The sequence below is a fragment of the Oncorhynchus masou genome, chromosome 32 (assembly GCF_036934945.1).
Source record: "Oncorhynchus masou masou isolate Uvic2021 chromosome 32, UVic_Omas_1.1, whole genome shotgun sequence".
In the NCBI taxonomy this organism is placed as follows: Eukaryota; Metazoa; Chordata; class Actinopteri; order Salmoniformes; family Salmonidae; genus Oncorhynchus; species Oncorhynchus masou.
The window spans coordinates 69,535,118-69,554,000 of record NC_088243.1 but is presented as its reverse complement, the minus strand read 5'-3'; the positions used below and the strand labels follow the sequence as shown (position 1 = coordinate 69,554,000).

General features: G+C 41.2%; 1 protein-coding gene across 4 annotated transcripts; it reads left to right on the top strand.

Moving 5' to 3' along the window:
* Window positions 1-2,219: 2,219 nt before the first annotated feature.
* LOC135526523 (protein farnesyltransferase/geranylgeranyltransferase type-1 subunit alpha-like) lies at window positions 2,220-17,688 on the top strand. Of its 4 annotated transcripts, none has more exons than XM_064954983.1 (10): window positions 2,220-2,296; window positions 3,183-3,270; window positions 3,686-3,814; window positions 4,020-4,134; window positions 4,282-4,386; window positions 4,704-4,830; window positions 5,910-6,058; window positions 8,041-8,103; window positions 9,047-9,218; window positions 16,946-17,688. In XM_064954983.1, exons 2-10 carry the CDS (start codon window positions 3,192-3,194, stop codon window positions 17,123-17,125), a joined length of 1,119 nt encoding a protein of 372 aa, XP_064811055.1. In that variant the 5' UTR covers window positions 2,220-2,296; window positions 3,183-3,191; the 3' UTR covers window positions 17,126-17,688. The 4 variants fall into 4 exon arrangements, with proteins under 4 accessions (XP_064811055.1, XP_064811054.1, XP_064811052.1 ...); XM_064954982.1 differs by lacking the exon at window positions 2,220-2,296 and adding an exon at window positions 2,322-2,482; XM_064954980.1 differs by lacking the exon at window positions 2,220-2,296 and adding an exon at window positions 2,625-2,802 and having other exon boundaries at window positions 3,729-3,814.
* The last annotated feature ends 1,195 nt before the right edge of the window (window positions 17,689-18,883 follow it).

Sequence of the window (18,883 nt, the reverse complement as noted above, 5' to 3'; positions counted from 1 at the left end):
TGGCAACCTTTCAGTTACTGGCCCAACTCTCTGAACCACTAGGCTACTGTACATGTCGCCCCGTTCCTGTGCCGGGGGAATTCTCTCCTCTGGGAAAATCCTGTCTTCGGTTACATTCAGTAGATAAGGCGTACTCCTCTCCTTGGTTACATTCAGTAGGAGGAAATTCATGACTATGGGTGATTTTTCCAGTATCTTGACTGTTCTCCCAGGAGTCGTAAGAAGAATCAACATAAGGTTAATTAATAGACATGTGCAAGCAGAATAAAGGCTGAGCTCAGGTGAATGAACAGAGCTGGGTCAACATGTAAAAGCAGAATGTAAGCAGAAAATGTATGCCTGTGCTGTTATAGGCCTGAGGGAAGTCATTGCCTGGTCCTGTGACTGCCTTTAGGGCATGTAGTTGTATTGTATGTCTGTGCCGTTATAGGCTTGGGGAGACTCATCGTGTAGTCCAATGAGTATCATTGGACAGACACCTGCATTATGTGTGTGTCTTATTTTTTTTGTATCATTGCAATGGTTATGCCACCATCAGAATCTGTAAACAAGCAAGAATTGAGACTGAAAGATAATTGTGGCGAGAGGCCAAGGGGTGTTAACACACATGGTCCCTCCCCTCTATGTAGATGATTATCTGAAAGTGGAAACCTATAGAGCCTGAGGTCTGTGACGAGAAGGCATTTCTTCCATGGAATTGCTTGGCTTTGTTACTTTTTGTAATAGGGTCTATTTGAATTCACATGCACCGGTATTTTTTTTGTATCATTGCAATGGTTATGCCACCAACAGAATCTGTAAACAAGCAAGAATTGAGACTGAAAAATAATTGTGGCGAGAGGCCAAGGGGTGTTAACACACATGGTCACTCCCCTCTATGTAGATGATTATCTGAAAGTGGAAACCTATAGAGCCTGAGGTCTGTGACGAGAAGGCATTTCTTCCATGGAATTGCTCGGCTTTGTTACTTTTTGTAATAAGGTCTATTTGAATTCACATGCTCCGGTATCTGAGAAATATTTGATTCAATATTTCCACGACAATGGTCAGTAAGAGGCACTCGTCTTGTTGGGCTTTGGGCAGTTATGGATAAATGGATGGGTGGATGTGATGGGATAAATTCTTGCTAAAAGGTGTCATCTTTTTGATGAAAAGTCTAAACAATGTCCAATCTCACTTGTCTTTTAAGATCCAAAACAATGGTTGCATTCCCATGCTCAGATGTTGCATGCATCAACCAACGGTTGCGTGCCATGTCATCGACTGACAGATTTCTATAACAAATTGTGGTTATCCAGGCATTGTAAGAAATGGCATGTGTCAGCTTCGCCTGGGCAGAGGAATGCATCCACATTGTCCAGTCCACATTAATCCAGTGCAGGGAATCAAATACATTTAGTGCTCAATGTATACTGAACAAAAATATAAACATAACATGCAACAATTAAAGATGTTGCTTAGTTACAGTTCATAAGGAAATCAGTCAATTTAAATTCATTAGGCCCTAATCTATGGATTTCACATGACTGTGCAGGGGCGCAGCCATGGGTGGGCATAGGGCGACCAATTTGGGAGCCAGGCCAAGCCAATCTGAATTGAGTTTTACCGCACAAAAGGGTTTTATTACAGATATAAAAACTCCTCAGTTTCATCGGGTGGCTGGTCTCAGACAATCCCGCAGGTGAAGAAGCAGGATGTGGAGGTTCTGGGCTGGTGTGGTTACATAATGCTATATTCTCTAAAACAATGTTGGAGGCAGCTTATGGTGGATAAATTAACATTAAATTATCTGGCAACAGCTCTGGTGGACAGTCCTGCAGTCAGCATGCCAATTGCATGCTCCCTCAACTTAAGACATTTGTGGCATTGTTCACATTTTTGAGTGGCATTTTATTGTCCCGAGCACAAGGTGCATATGTTTAATGATGATGCTGTTTAATCAGCTTCTTGATATGCCACGCTCGTCAGGTGAATGAATGATCTTGGTTGGCAAAGGAGAAATGCCCACAAATAGGGATGTAAACAAATTGAGCACAAATTTGGAGAGCACAAAATTTCGGGGATCTTGTATTTCAGCTCATGAAACGTTGGACGAAAACTTTACACGTTGCATTTATATGTGTTCAGTATAACAAGGGCCATGTTCGAAATGATCAAAATAATGTATCATGGGTAAATTGTGACTGACTGACTGGTCTAAAAATAATGTGCCGTTTATGATGCAATGTTCTTTGTTGATCAGTCAGTCCGCAGTCGCCTGCAATGTCGGATCAAGAACTGTCTTTGGTAAACCTGTGTGAGTATGACACATTCAAAACAACTGGGAACTCCGACTTCAGTGCGTTCGAGACAATAGGGATTTGAAAAAAGCGAGCTCCAGACGGTTCGAACGGTCATCCAACTCGGAATTCCATGTCGGGAACTCGGGCCTCTTCCTAGAGCTTTGACTTTCCGATCTGAAGATCACTGACGTCCACATGAGGTTTGTGGCACCCTAATGTGGAATGGTATCAAAACACATAGTTTCCAGGTGTTTGATGTTATTTAATTTGCTCCGTTACAGCCATTATTGTCAGTCCTCCGCTCAGCCGCCTCCTTTGCTGACGTCATGATTTGACCTAGTTTTCTTCCGATTTCCCATGCAGCGTTTAAAGCGACTGGGAACTCGTAAAATCTCCGACCTCAGTGCGTTCAAATCAACTCGGAATTCAAGCTCGGACCTTTTTCTAAATCTCCGACTTTCGGACCTGAAGATCACTGACGTCATGATGAGACCTCGTATTTTTCCCAGTTTTGAACGCGGTAGCAGTTGTATTGAAAGTACCAATACTTACAAAACAAACCATTTTGAAAACCATTTATTTGATAATGAGCTAACTTATAGCGGACAAACACACAACGTTTTAAAACTTTCCTCATTGATATTTCTTCCTCTCATTATTTTTCTTATTAATATTAATCAACTATTGCTATCGACCCCTACGCGGATCATACATGCTCCAGTACACTGTACCTTGTAAAACGGTTATCCGAGTTGCACAAAACAGAGGAAATTACATCAATGAGTGCAACAACACAGAGGTCCGACGTTGCAAATAAGGCAGCACTTGTTCAGCCTGCAACCGAAAGACCAGTTTATGACAGAATGTCAGGCATTGAAGAAACTTCACATGTATCTTCAGAATTGCAGGATGAGAGGAGGGGCGAGGAAGGGGTCGAAGAGGAGCCCGAAATTGACTATGAAAACCCGTTCCGTTATATGTTTTACAGGTAAGCTAATTAGCTAGTTAGGCTAAGTAGCTAGGTAACGGTAGCTAGAAAGTGATTACATGTGGTTAGTGATGCCAAATTTTGCCATGCATTAATCATAAGTCGAAGCTGCATAAAGACTGATTCACATTGCTATCAGAGTGTTACGTTAATTAGCTAATCAAAGATTGTTCTCTGTGGAGCAATTTGGCTATTTTTCCCAACTCCCTGAGTCGGTTTGAATTTGCTGGCTAGCTACGTTAGCTTGCTCGCCGTGAAAGGGAGATCCGATTCATCTGTAATTGACAGTACTCTTACAATTATAGCTAGGTATTAGTGTTTTATATTTTGCATTGATTTAAAAGGGATACCTGAACATTTGTCGTAGCCGCATTGGCGGAGAGAACAGTTGCCCCATTCACTAATGTCCCTCTAGCTTTACCTTCTCTCTCTCCCTCCCGCCTCTGCTCATATAAAAGAGACAGAAAAGAATGGGCTGATTTAGAACCTGTTCCACAAGATGATGGTCCTAATCCTGTTGTGAAGATTGCCTACTCTGACAAGTGTAAGATATTAAACTTGGCATATAATTTAGAACCATACATCCATATTGTTTTATGCATATAATCTCATGCATTTAGCCTACCAAATGACTCCGAAGTCCCTTTGAGTAGTTACGATTCATGTCAAAATTATTTCACTTTGCATCAGAAACTTTTCATTTCACACGTACCCCATGCAACCAAACATGTCACTTTTGTCTCCAATAGTCACAGACGTGTATGACTATTTCCGAGCGTTATTGAAGAATGATGAAAAAAGCGACAGGGCATTCACGCTGACGGCTGAAGCTATTGAACTGAATGCTGCAAATTACACTGTATGGTAAGCCAATGTTATTATGATTTATGAACACAACAACAGTAGAATATCAATAGTTTTACTTGGTATAACCCTCTCTTTGAAAATGACAAGTGCAAGACCCTAAAGGAAGGGTGTACTCTTTCTGTGTGTGTGTGTCTGTGTGTGAAGGCACTACCGGCGAGTATTACTGCAGGCCCTGGAGAAGGACCTGAGAGAGGAGATGAGGTACATTACGGCCATCATTGAGGACCAGCCCAAAAACTACCAAGTCTGGTGAGCTCTTCCAATCTAAATTTGTGTCAGTATCACGATCTAACAATACTCAATTTTACATGGCAAAAAACAAACACGGAGCAGACTAACACTATAATCTATAACCTAATTTATGTAAAATATTGTGTGCTGTACTTTGGAAAATGAACATGTGTCTGGATGACATCATCAGGCTGTTTGTCTCCAACATTTGCTTTTGAGCATATAGATACATTTTCCTTCTCAACAAGTTGAACAATAAACTTGTTCTTCTGTAACACAAATACTTGTGTAAAACCATAGAATGTGTGTCAATAACAGTCTTCTTCTTTTCCTAGGCACCATAGACGTATGGTGGTGGAGTGGCTGAACGACCCCTCGGAAGAACTGGAGTTCATTGCAGAGATCCTAAGTCAGGATGCTAAGAACTACCACGCCTGGCAGCACAGACAGTGGGTCCTCAAGGTAGGAGCCTCAACAGCCAGGTTGTGTTTCTAACTCATGGTGAATTGTTAGCTGTGTGCCAGTAGCGGCCATGGTGCAAGTGACATCTCCTGCCCTGAGACATAGAATTACTGTTGTCCTGGACCAAGTGAAATCTCCTCACCCTCACCTTGGCTTTTATGGGTCAGTGGTATTGACGGTGCTTATTGAGTAGGAAGTGTTCCTGTGCAGTGTGTCTCTGGATAAGCCCAGTTTGGGGCAGGGACTAGAACTACTCTGTTACACATTCACAATCACATATCTTCTTATGAAATGGAGAGTATATGGCTGCCTATGGAGAATGCAAATATTCTATTGCTATCAGAAAGGGTTGAATCTATTGCTATCAGAACAGGTCAAATAACAATCTATTGCGAGTAGAACGGGTGGTGCCAAAGATTTCCTCTCTGTGTCTCTGATTGGAATGATAAGCTGACACTTCTGCTAGACGAGCAAAGTGATGAACCCAGTTTCGGTTGTCCCTTTCATTCTCTCACTCCACTTATTACAGTAGTGTTGCATGATTTGCAGTCAAACTGCAAAAGCATTGTGAATGTAGCCTACCTAAGACTCAATGGCCCAATTTTGAAAATGTTATCAGCTCCAGATTTGTGTTTATGAAACCAAATGGCCTTGATTTGCATAATTTATTTTCGCATGTCTATGCAAATGAAGTGACATTTGCATTCTGCCTCTGAACAGACCTCCTGTGGCTCTCTGAAATGGGCTGCATTGATCATGACTGTGCAGTTTTGTTGTCCTTGTTATGTGTGATTGAATCACTGTATAGTCTTGGAAAGTATCTAGTAGCGGATGGATCAGAAGTGTCTCTAGGATATAAGCATGAAGGGAGATTTCTGAACCAGAAAATCCTTTATCTGCAGTGCATATTAATCACTAATCAGTGGTCACATGCCATTGGAATACTGTATAGCAATGACAATGGTGTGTTTGTCTCTGTCATTACTAAATATGTGTATGGAGTGTGTCTGGTCTAAATACTGTGTGTCGACTAAAGTATATGGCGTGTCAGTACTAAATTGGTGTGTATTGTTCTCCAGGAGTACAAGCTGTGGGACAGTGAGCTGGAGTATGTGGAGCAGTTATTGGAGGAGGATGTGAGGAACAACTCTGCATGGAACCAGAGGCACTACGTCATCTCTCACACAACAGGCTACTCAGACCCATCCATACTCAATAGAGAAGTACAGTATGTACCTGCTCTCCCTACATACCATATCTCATGTCGGCCCCACACATTACTGCTCTTGAGTAGAAACTGAAAATGGGAATGACACAACCTCCTACCCACCAGACACTTTATCCTCCTAGCCCCTACCCACCAGACACTTCATCCTCCTAGCCCCTACCCACCAGACACTTCATCCTCCTAGCCCCTACCCACCAGACACTTCATCCTCTTAGCCCCTACCCACCAGACACTTCATCCTCCTAGCCCCTACCCACCAGACACTTCATCATAGACACTTCATAAACTCAGCAAAAAAAGGAATGTCCTTTCACTGTCAACTGCGTTTATTTTCAGCAACTTAACACGTGTAAATATTTGTATGAGCATAACATGATTCAATAACTGAGACATAAACTGAACAAGTTCCACAGACATGTGACAAACAGAAATGGAATAATGTGTCCCTGAACAAAGGGGGGGTCAAAATCAAAAGTAACAGTCAGTATCGGGTGTGGCCACCAGCCACTCTAAGTACTGCAATGCATCTCCTCATGAACTGAACCAGATTTGCCAGTTCTTGCTGTGAGATGTTACCCCACTCTTCCACCATGGCACCTGCAAGTTCCCAGACATTTCTGGGGGGGAATGGCCATTAGCCCTCACCCTCCGATCCAACAGTTCCCAGACGTGCTCAATGGGATTGAGATCCAGGCTCTTCTCTGGCCATGGCAGACCACTGGCATTCCTGTCGTGCAGAAAATCACGCACATAACGAGTAGTATGGCAGGTGGCATTGTCATGCTGGAGGGTCATTTCAGGATGAGCCTGCAGGAAAGGTACCAGATGTCTTCCCTGTAACGCACAGCGTTGAGATTGCCTGCAATGACAACAAGCTCAGTCCGGTGATGCTGTGACACACCGCCCCAGACCATGACGGACCCTCCACCTCCAAAATCAATCCTGCTCCAGAGTACAGGCTTCGGCATAATACTCATTCCTTCAATGATCAACACGAATCCGACCATCACCCCTGGTGAGACAAATCCGTGACTCGTCAGTGACGAGCACTTCTTGCCAGTCCTGTCTGGTCCAGCGACGGTGGGTTTGTGCCCATAGGTGACATTGTTGCCGGTGATGTCTGGTGAGGCCCTACCTTACAACAGGACTACAAGCCCTCAGTCCAGTCTTTCTCAGCCTATTGCAGACAGTTTGAGCACTGATGGAGGGATTGTGCATTTGTGGTGCAACTTGGGCAGTTGTTGTTGCCATCCTGTACTTGTCCCGCAGGTGTGATGTACCGATCCTGTGCAGGTGTTGTTACACGTGGTCTGCCACTGCGAGGACGATCCGCTGTCTGTCCTGTCTCCCTGTAGCGCCGTCTTAGGCTTCTCACAGTACAGACATTGCAATTTATTTCCCTGGCCACATCTGCAGTCCTCATGCTTCCTTGCAGCATGCCTAAGGCACGTTCATGCAGATGAGCAGGAACACTGGGCATCTTTCTTCTGGTGTTTTTCAGAGTCAGTAGAAAGGCCTCTTTAGTGTCCTAAGTTTTCATAACTGTGACCTTAATTGTCTACCGTCTGTAAGCTGTTAGTGTCTTAACAACCGTTCCACAGGTGCATGTTCATTAATTGTTTATGGTTCATTGAACAAGCATGAGAAACGGTGTTTAAACCCTTTACAATGAAGATCTGTAAAGTTTTTTGGGATTTCTATGAATTCTTTGAAAGACAGGGTCCTGAAAAGGGGACATTTTATTTTTTTGCTGAGTTCATATCTGAAAGAATGTGATCCGTATGAGCATTATAATAGTAGCTCCACCTTGCCCTCTGATAGGCGAGATTGGTCTTCCAGCATTACACCTATCAAATTGTTTTGGATCTCCTTGGGTACGGGATTTTTTTTTGGGGGGGGGCTCTTTTCTGGACTCGACAGAGATTTCCAGTGTGCTACATCAGACACATCTGATAAAAGTGTTTTCCTTTGTCTTTTTTAAGGTACAGTCTCAAACAGATCAAGAAGGCTCCCCACAATGAAAGTGTGTGGAACTATTTGAAAGGGTAGGTGTCATACAGGATTCATTCAGTAGGGAATTAAATCATACTTAAAGGGATACATAGGGATTTAGGACATTTGTATGTCTCTGCATCAAGTATGGAGGTAGTTTCGTGAGCCAATGCTAACTAGTGTTAGCACAATGATGAAGTCTATGGCATCTACTAGCATGCTAGCAGTTACCATGGACTTCCAGTCACTGCGCTAACGCTAGTTAGCTACTTCCTTCAAACTGCACACATGGACATAAATGATACACAGGAGTTCATCTCCACTCTGTGAAGTACTGTAGATAAAGTGCCTCATTGCCAAAATTCTTAAGTATTCATATTTAAACTCCAATGCAGCTGTTTTTATCTCAATATCAAATCATTTCTGGGTAATGATTAAGTACCTTACTGTGATTGTTTTTCCATTAAAATGGTCAAAAAGAAACAAATATATTCTTATCAAAGAGTAATTTTTCAAGCAAGAATTTTGGTAGGGCTGGTCTGAGTGGAGAGGGGAAAACTGAAAACGAGCTGTTATTGGCAGAGCGGTTTGGAACTCTTTCTTATTGGTCTATTAATTAATTTACCGCCTGGTGATGTAACTAGGCAGGACAAAACTTCATCCCACCAAAACAGGCTGACATTTCAGGCAGTCTTTTTAAACCACTCTTACACGAACAAGGACATTATCATACTTTTCACAGTATTATTTCAACCTCATAGTGTGGAAATATGTATAAAACACTGTTAAATGAATTTTTTTACGGCACTGGGTCTTTAATTTGTGAGTCTACAACATAATGGCTAATAATAATAATTCACTTATCTTGCAGTTTCTATCCTCCACCAGCAGATGTCAGAAGTCACAATGTTTAGTGTAGGAGCTCTGAATTGGGATACTGCTTCTGTGGAGTTGGCTGAAGCTTTTCACACCCCTCTCCTCCTCCTTTTCCCCTAGGATTCTGCAGGACCGGGGCCTGTCGTCCCACCCGGGTCTCCTGGAGCAGATCCTGGAGCTCAAGGAGACCCACTGCTCGCCCTACCTGCTGGGCTTCCTGGTGGACATCTACGAGGACTCCCTGGAGAACACCTCAGGAGACAAGGTGGAGGTCCTTAGCAAGGCCCTGGAGGTGAGCAGCACTGGGACCTATCGGATTTAAAGGGATAGTTCAGCCCAAATGTATGGGAAATGTATGTATGGGAAAAAAGGCATCTAATTTCACATTTGGGATTACTTTATAGTAGTGATATGCATATAAAATCAAATACAATTGGTATTCGCTGAATACAACCGTGAAATGCTTATGTACAAGCCCTTAACCACCAATGCAGTTTTAAGACAAATAAGAGTTAAGAAAAGATTGACTACATAAAGTTAAAAAAAAAATATATATATATATATATATATATTTAATTAATTAATTAATTAATTATTTACACAAAATAATAATGAGGCTATATATACAGGGGGTACCGAGTCGGGGTACAGTTACAATTGAAGTCAGAAGTTTTCATACACATAGGTTGAGGTCATTAAAACTAGGTTTTCAACCACTCCACAAATTTCTTGTTAACAAACTATAGTTTTGGCAAGTCGGTTAGGACATCTACTTTGTGCATGATACAAGTAATTTTTCCTACAATTGTTTACCAACAGATTATTTCACTTATAATTCACTGTATCACAATTCCAGTGGGTCAGAAGTTTACATTCACTAAGTTGACTGTGCCTTTAAACAGCTTGGAAAATTCCAGAAAATGTCATGGCTTTAGAAGATTCTGATAGGCTAATTGACATAATTTGAGTCAATTGGAGGTGTACCTGTGGATGTATTTCAAGGCCTACCTTCAAACTCAGTGCTTCTTTGCTTGACATCATGGGAAAATCAAAGGAAATCAGCAAAACCACCAGAAAAAAGCCAGACTACGGTTTGTAATTGCACATGGGGACAAAGATCATACTTTTTGGAGAAATGTCCTCTGGTCTGATGAAACAAAAATAGAACTGTTTGGCCATAATGACCATTGTTATATTTGGAGGGAAAAGGGGGAGGCTTGCAAGCCGAAGAACACCATCCCAAACGTGAAGTACGGGGGTGGCAGCATCATGTTGTGGGAGTGATTTGCTGCAGGAGGGACTGGTGCACTTCACAAAATAGATGGCATCATGAGGCAGGGAAATTATGTGGATATATTGAAGCAACATCTCAAGACATCAGGAAGTTAAAGCTTGGTCGCAAATGGGTCTTCCAAATGGACAATGACCCCAAGCATACTTCCAAAGTTGTGGCAAAATGGTTTGAGGACAACAAAGTCAAGGTATTGGAGTGGCCATCACAAAGCCCTGACCTCCAACCTATAGAAAATTTGTGGGCAGAACAGAAAAAGCGAGGAGGCCTGCAAACCTGACTCAGTTACACCAGCTCTGTCAGGAGGAATGGTCCAAAATTCACCCAATTTATTTTATGGAAGGCTATTTGAAACGTTTGACCCAAGTTAAACAATTTAAAGGCAATGCTACCAAATACTAATTGAATGTTTGTAAACCTCTGACCCACTGGGAATGTGATGAAAGAAATAAAAGCTGAAAGAAATCTACTATTATTCTGACATTTCACATTCTTAAAATAAAGTAGTGATCCTAACTGACCTAAGACAGGGAATTTTTACTAGGATTAAATGTCAGGAATTGTGAAACACCTTTGCCAAATACATTTAAACTCAGTTTAGGTAAACTTCTGACTTCAACTGTATAAACAACTATAAACTAATTTAGAGACAGATGGTGGCAGAAGTAGGATTTAGTTGTGCCCTCAGATGAAAGGAGTCTTTCGATCACTGTTTCTCAATCCATTTCCTGGAGGAACCGAAGGGAGTGCACATTTTTATTCTAGCCCAGCAGTAGCACACTTGATTCAACTAAACACCAAGCTTTGATGAGTTGAAATGTGCTAGTGCTCTGCCCGAACAGAAATTGTGAAACTGGTGTAGATGCTGAAGAACTTGGCAACAATGTGCAGAGAATGAAAATAGTGTTCTACCATAGCTGGGACGTCTCCTTTCTTAGTACATTTCCAGTATAAAACATTGACTCCGAGTCAATCAGTGTATAACAGCCATCACACCAACAGTTCAAGGCTGAGGAAAAGGGGTAAATCAGTAGGAATTATTCAACGAGTCCGTGTGTCGGATTTGAAAACTCTTTCGCCTATCGCGGCGGATGTCTTGCGTGCTGTTCCAAGCCTCCAATGTCTACCTGGCAGTTTGAATGACAGCTGGTATGCTGCCTCTGTATTGGGGAACTCAATGCTCGGGTGTGTGTGTCAGAGTTAATTACGTTTCTTGGGAGTTTTTTTTTTCTCGTTTTTTTTCTGCTGTTTTCAATAGGCATTGGCTCATTCAGAAAGTCACTGCAGGAGCTCTTATACTTATTTTAGTTCCGTCTACTCGGAAATGCATGCAGCAGGATGGGATTGCTTTCAGTTGGTTGTTGAGAATATGATTTGTATTTTTCCTCTATTTACTTTTTTTTTTATTAATGTTTCTCGAAGCTCGTGCCACCTCGATGTCAATGTACAGGTAACTGCTAAAATAATGGAACCGCTTGAGTAAATGAGGGATACAAAGTATATTGAAAGCAGGTGCCTCCACACAGATGTGGTTTCTTTAGCATCCCATCATGACCTTAAGCATGTATAAAAATGCTGGACAGGCCATTTATTTTTGACATAGAGGATGACAGTGCTCCCATCCACAGGGCACGAGTGGTCACCTGAATGGTTTGATGAGCATGAAAATGAAATGCCATGGCCATCTCAGTCACCAGATCTCAACCCAATTGAACACTTATGGGAAATTCTGGAGCGGTGTCTGAGACCATTTGTCACCACCACCAACAAAACACCAAATTATGGAATTTCTCATGGAAGAATGGTGTTGCATCCCTCCAGATTCCCAGACACTTGTAGAATCTATGCCAAGGTGCATTGAAGCTGTTCTGGATTGTGGGGGCCCAGCACCCTATTAAGAGTTATGTTGGTGTTTCCTTAGTTTTGGCAGTTACCTGTATGTTGAGTAGCCATTAGCCAACTAATTCACTACCAGTACTCCTGCCGTGGCTGTGTTAGCTGTGGTAATGGATATAATATAAATAATGACCAGGTAACTTGATTTGCACATAATCAAACAAGCAAGTTTTTTTTTTAAATTGTTTTTTCAGCTTTAATGTTGCAGATACTGTATATTGTAACTTCTATCAATGTAATTGTCTGCATCATTTAAAATCCCCCATTTTTTGGGGGGTAGATACATAGTGCATTCGGAAAGTGTTCAGACCCCTTGACTTTTTCCACATTTTGATACGTTACAGCCTTAATCTAAAATGGATTAAATTGTTTTTTTCCTCATCAATCTGCACACAATACCACATAATGACAAAGCAAAAACAGGTTTTTGTTTTTTTGTGCAAATGTATACCTTTTTTTAATATATTTATGAAATAATTTACATAAGTATTCAGACCCTTTACTTAGTACTTTGTTAAAGCACCTTTGGCAGCAATTACAGCCTTGAGTCTTCTTGGGTATGACGTTACAAGCTTGGCACACCTGTATTTGGGGAGTTCCTCCCATTCTTTTCTGCAGAGCCTCTCAAGCTCTGACAGGTTGGATGGGAGCGTCGCTGCACAGCTATTTTCAGGTCTCTCCAGAGATGTTCAATCTGGTTCAAGTACGGGCTCAGGCTGGACAACTCAAGGACATTCAGAGACTTTTCCCGAAGCCATGCCTGCATTGTCTTGGCTGTGTGCTTAGGGTCGTTGTCCTGTGGGAACGTGAACCTTCGCCCCAGTCTGACGTCCTGAGCGCTCTGGAGCAGGTTTTCATCAAGGATCTCTGTACTTTGCTCCGTTCATCTTTGCCTCGATCCTGCCTCGTCTCCCAGTCCCTGCTGCTGAAAAACATCCCCACAGCATGATACTGCCACCACCATGCTTCACCGTAGAGATGGTGCTAGGTTTCCTCCAGACTTGGCATCCAGGCAAGAGTTCAATCTTTGTTGTTTCATCAGACCAGAGAATCTTGTTTGTCATGGTCTGAGACTTCTTTAGGTGCCTTTTGGCAATCTCAACGCGTGCTGTCTTACCTTTTACTGAGGAGTGGTTTGTCTGCCCACTCTACAATAAAGGCCTGATTGGTGGAGTGCTGCAGAGATGGTTGTCCTTCTGGAAGGTTCCCCCATCTCCACAGAAGGACTTGCAGACCGTTTAATTTTTAATAAATTTGCAAACATTTAATAAACCTGTTTTTTGCTTTGTCATCATGGGGTTTTGTGTTTAGATGGATGAGGGGGGAAATCTATTCAACACATTTTAGAATAAGTCTGTAATGTAACAAAATGTGGAAAAAGTCAAAGGGTCTAAATAATTCCCAAATGCACTGTATAACATTCTATTGCTTGAAAAATGCTAAATGTTTTTTGAATTAGGCATTGTTTTGTGTATCAGTTTATAAACCATGTACCATGGAATCGTAAATCGCTTCACAGCTATTTTGCAATCTACATGGCACAGCTGTCAATTTTTTTTTTTTTGGTCCTTTAAATGAAACTGATATACTTTTTTATTTATGACAATTTTCTTTAACCAATTTTGGTCTTTAATGCAGGGCAGACAGACAAGTTCCTTACTTTTCCCCTCTTCCACTTGCCTCTTCCATTTTTGTGGTATTGCGGCAATTGTTGAAATTTTGGGTAGAGCAGACATTTCCATATGTTTCCATTAGCTGCATGTGTGACAACTCCACCAGTCCTATTTATACCATAATTTTAAAAGGATTATACTCATACTAGTTTTTATTCCAAAAATGTTTTTTTAATCAATTAGTAGTATATTTTGTGTTAACTGTAATATTAGTATTTTTTTGTTTAGTCTTTTCTGGTGGATTAAACTGAAATTGCAACGAACTTTATGTATGTATACGTATGTGTGTATATATATTTCTGAGATGATTTTCATTTTCAAATAAGAGTGAGATTGTAATCAGAATGAATTTCTGCCTTCTGAATTCATATTCATTATATAAATAGGCTCCTTTGCATTTTTGTCTGGCTTGCCGTTCCAAATAATATAGTTTCTTTGCTAGGTGTAGTTGCTAGGTGTAAATCGATAGGTGTCGGCAAGGCCATAAGCAAATAGGTAAACTGGGACATGACTAGAGTTAATCAAGGGGATTTTTCTACAAATAGACAGGTATTTTCCTTTTCATTGTAGCAATATTTTATTTTTTTGCTAACTTTCTATTCAAATGTATTTTAGTGAGAGGATGTATTTCTTTCAGGATATGAATACCGAGTATATCCACATCAGATTATTTTATTGTTACTCCATGGAAATATTAAATGTTTTTTTCCCCGATGCAATATGTAGGTAATATAGTACATGTATCATAATTTGGTAGTAATCCAGAGGTTAGAAAAAGTATCTAGATCATCTGAGGCTGCGGAGGGATCCAAATTGTGGATTTAAAAGAACATGAATCAGTGTACAATGACACCTGTTTTTCACATTGATGCAAACTAGTCAGTCACCTTTTGGCAAAATTGGCCGTTTTTGAATCCAAAATATGTGACCTACATGAATCGTGTAGGTCCGATGGAAAAAAAAGTTTGGGGAGTGGGGCTTTGGATCACTACTGTCTGTGGCGTTTGGAGCTATACTGACTGTGTCCAAGGCTCAGCCATTCGTTCACATAACAATAGAATGCAGCACGCGATTGAAGAGATTTGCTAGTTACAGATTCAGTGAGGGCTCTGGAAAGACAGCAGTAGGGTGCAACGGCAGTTTGTTAGTTACAGATTCAGTGAGGGCTCTGGAAAGACAGCAGTAGGGTGCAACGGCAGTTTGTTAGTTACAGATTTAGTGAGGGCTCTGGAAAGACCGCAGTAGGGTGCAACGGCAGTTTGTTAGTTACAGATTCAGTGAGGGCTCTGAAAAGACAGCAGTAGGGTGCAACGGCAGTTTGTTAGTTACACCAGCGCATCCCTGAATGATAACGGAAGAGGTAGATGAGAAAGAAGCCTGACCACGAACGGGGGTACGAATGTGACGGTGCGTACCGTCAAAACTGTAACCGAAAAACAACTGGCATTTGTAAAGTTTGAGGTGAGGGAGAAAGTGTTGTTAGCGTTAAGTATCTTGCTATAGTAGCTGAATCTAATTCTTCATTAGCTAGCCAGATAAATGTTGAGCAACATTAGCCAATTTAGCTGATCAAATTATTGAGTTTGTGTGAAAATTAGCTGGCTAATGAAGTCAGACAGTTAACTTGCGAACGTTACAACATCGGATGAGCTAACGTATGTAACCTAACCAATTTGCTATAGTACTGATATACGGTTCTTGCCGTTTCTCAAGTTTTAACGCGTTAGTTGTTTAATGGACCCTGGCAATCTGTGTGAAATGTGAACTAGCTAAGGAATTATATCTGTGAACTAATGTTTTCCCTGTACAGTATGTGGTTAATTTTCAGAATGAGAGAATTAGGTGAAAATGAGGCGTTGCTTGTTAAAACAAGTGGATTCAGGGATCAAGTGTAGCTGGAGCTGGGCCTGACTTATGCTGTAGGCCAATAGAGGTGAAAGAAACAAAGGCCACACACTTTCTCTCTTTCAATACAGTGAATTAAGAAGGGGTATAACAGGTGTACTCTCTGCCTGAAAGAGATCAATTATGCCAATCGAACCGATGTCCACAGGCACAAAGTGAACAATATAGCCCAAAGAGATTGTTTTTGTTGTGTTGCATTTGACAGTAACACTTTTGTGTGAGTAAGGGGGAATTATTAAATGTTTTACTCGGTGAACGTTATTTTTGCACACATGAAGCCTTGTGCACTAGATCGATGTCTACTATAGTGACCACTATAATAGAGCAAAAATAGAATGCCTGTTTGTTTCGTTCTACTTTAAAATGTTTTTCCCCCCAAGTGCAATATTTAGGTGTGTGTGTGTGTGTGTGTGTGTGTGTGTGTGTGGTCACAAGCATTCTATTATAAAGGCTGTCATGGCTAACTGCAATATTAGTATTGTTTTTTTTTTCTTCTCAAGACTTGAGTGTCATTTGCAGTAAAGTCTAGGCAATGAATAACATTGGATTGCTTTTTTTTAACATTTTTTTTTTTTAGCTTTGAGTTAGGTTCACATTAATAACTTTATTTTACACACAGACTGATCATATTCTTTGTTTTTAATTAGTTAACCAGCGTTCCCCCTTAGCAGGGATTTGTTTTGCATGTTTCAGTGAGAAAAAAGAACGTCACCAGTTTGCATCCCTGTTTTGAGCCCTGGATTTCTAACCTCTTGATATTATTGTTGGATCTGATTTTAATAGCTAACATTTCGATGGCCATAATAAATAGATATGCCGATAGTTGACAGTTTAATACTTTCTGAGAAGCAGCCATTATTTAAGATTTTACACCTGGGGTTACTATACATAACTGTAACCCATTGTATAAAAAAAAAGAAATATTCCAGGCATTTATAAATACATTTCAGTTGTACTTTATCAAAAAGATTTAACAAGCAAGTATTAGCAATTCAGCGCAAAGTTCAAAACACATGGGTTGCAAGAGAGTGCACCCCCCCCCCCAGAGAATTGGCATTATTGAGCAACAAAGTGAACATTCTGGTTACACCTGACACAGCATTATCTTACCACATCAGTTCTTTCTGCTGTGTTGTGTAAATGGATATCTTGTCCACTCGGTCTGTCTCTCGTGTTTTGCCCCTTCAACCCTTTAATCCTGTATTAACTCTAGCCCTCTCCATCCCCCTCCCTCTCCTCCTGTTCTCCCGCAAGCTCTGTGAGCTCCTTGCCCAGGAGAAGGACACCATCCGGAGGGAGTACTGGAGCTACGTAGGCCGCTCCCTGCAGACAAAATACTGCTCTGGTGACCCTTCTACCACCAGCAGCGCCCCAGAAACTGACCGAGGATCAGCCTCAGTCTCAGTTCACCAGGAGACCACCTGCAGTAGCTAAAAGAAGAAGACATAGAACCCAATGGGAGTCGAGGGAGCAACCGCTTTTATTCAGTCTGCGTTTGTTTGGCAATAGCGCAGCATTACCACATTGGTTAAATAAAATACAAAGAGAAATAACAACAGAAACACTATAAGCTTACTGTAAAAGAGAACTCACTGCAGATAAGTATTATGACTTAGGATAGAAGATATGAATGCCTGCTGTCATTGTCATGTATTAAGGTTTATAGCCATAGGTGAGCTTGTTTGGATGTTGATGACTTGAGTGTGTGCTAACCAAGAGTCTTATTGCTGTGAATGTTGGCTTTCAGATCATACTGTATCTAGAGTAATTATGCTTGTTTTGGATTTCTTCTGCTGTGCAGTACACAGGGATATTTGTATGTGACACTGTAGCTAAGAACATGTTGCTTCTTGCCTAAAAGCCCTTAAAATATCTCTGTGTAGATAGATATATATTGCTGTCGTTGCCAAAACACTGTATAACCAAACTCGGCATTGCTGTAGGCTACAGAGTCTTTTGTACGCTATAACTAATTATATGGTTATTCTAAACTGGAAGTTCTGCCCTTGTCTGTTTTCTCTCTCGATTATGTTCCTCTCATTCTAACATGTACCCACCTTTCACCTTTTTTTTTTCTTTCTACTGAGCCATTTTTGTCGGCACTACTGGGCATAATGGGCCTGTGTGTTTGAGTTCATACAGTAATTGTCTCATCTGGATTCGGTCCCACTAACGAGCGAGCGAAATGAATATAACACATCTGCTCATTGAACAAGCATTTCACCCTATTAGCAGTTAGCTGCTGAGCTAAACTACATTTACCAGGGATTTTTGGCGGGTCATGTAGAAATTATACTTCGAAAGCACGACCCAATCGCAATGGCTTTCCCCTTATGTTGAAACTAGAAAATCTTGACTGTAATTTATATCTGAGGTTATGAGGGGAAAAGGAATATCTTAAATCACGGGACTAAAAGAGTAATTACAATGAAAAGGAGCAGCAAGAAAGTCCCATACTAGGAATGAAACCATAACGATGTGTGCTATAAGTGCAACATTAACTTTCAGGTATACCTGCATTGCAAATTAGTATGCATTTTAATGCAGACATTTCTCAAGACTGAAACAAGCTGTTTTTTAGTCAGGATCATGTATGACAAGTCTTCCAGAACAATACATTATAATCACAATAATGCATTACACCAGTTGGCTTCAAAATACAACCCACATCAGTTGTCAATTCTCTGTAATTCCTCCCAGTCACATCAGTATTTAAGGGCATTAATAAATGGGGCAGAATGTAATCAGACTTCATAGATGCTGGACTGTCCAGAGAGAGGCCAGCCAGACGGCCTAGAGTCCGTTAGCACACACCACGCTCATTAGCAGCATTATAGGCCTAGCGTCAGTCAGCACACGCCACGCTCATGAGCAGGATTATAGGCCTAGTGTATGTTAGCACAAACCATGCTCATTAGAGGGATTATAGGACTAGCGTCCGTGAGCACACACCACGCTCATTAGCAGGATTATAGGCTATGTGTGATTACTGCACCGATCGCTCCCACTAGCGCCCTGATTGCATCATCATAATCACAATATAATGGCTGCCTGCCAGGGGGCATTGGTAGGCTGGGCACGCAGGCGGGGGGAGGTGGAAATGAAATCTGTGTGTGTGTTTAAGGGCCCGATTCCGACCAAAATTAAGCGAGCATATATTGAATATAATTCCCTTTTCTCTCTGCATATTTT

Coding starts and splice junctions, on each gene's coding strand:
- LOC135526523 (XM_064954980.1), top strand. CDS start 2,640: ATGCAGCGTTTAAAGCGACTGGGAACTCGTAAAATCTCCGACCTCAGT. Junction 4,135..4,281: donor GCTGCAAATTACACTGTATG/GTAAGCCAATGT, acceptor CTGTGTGTGAAG/GCACTACCGGCGAGTATTAC. Junction 8,104..9,046: donor GTGTGGAACTATTTGAAAGG/GTAGGTGTCATA, acceptor CTTTTCCCCTAG/GATTCTGCAGGACCGGGGCC.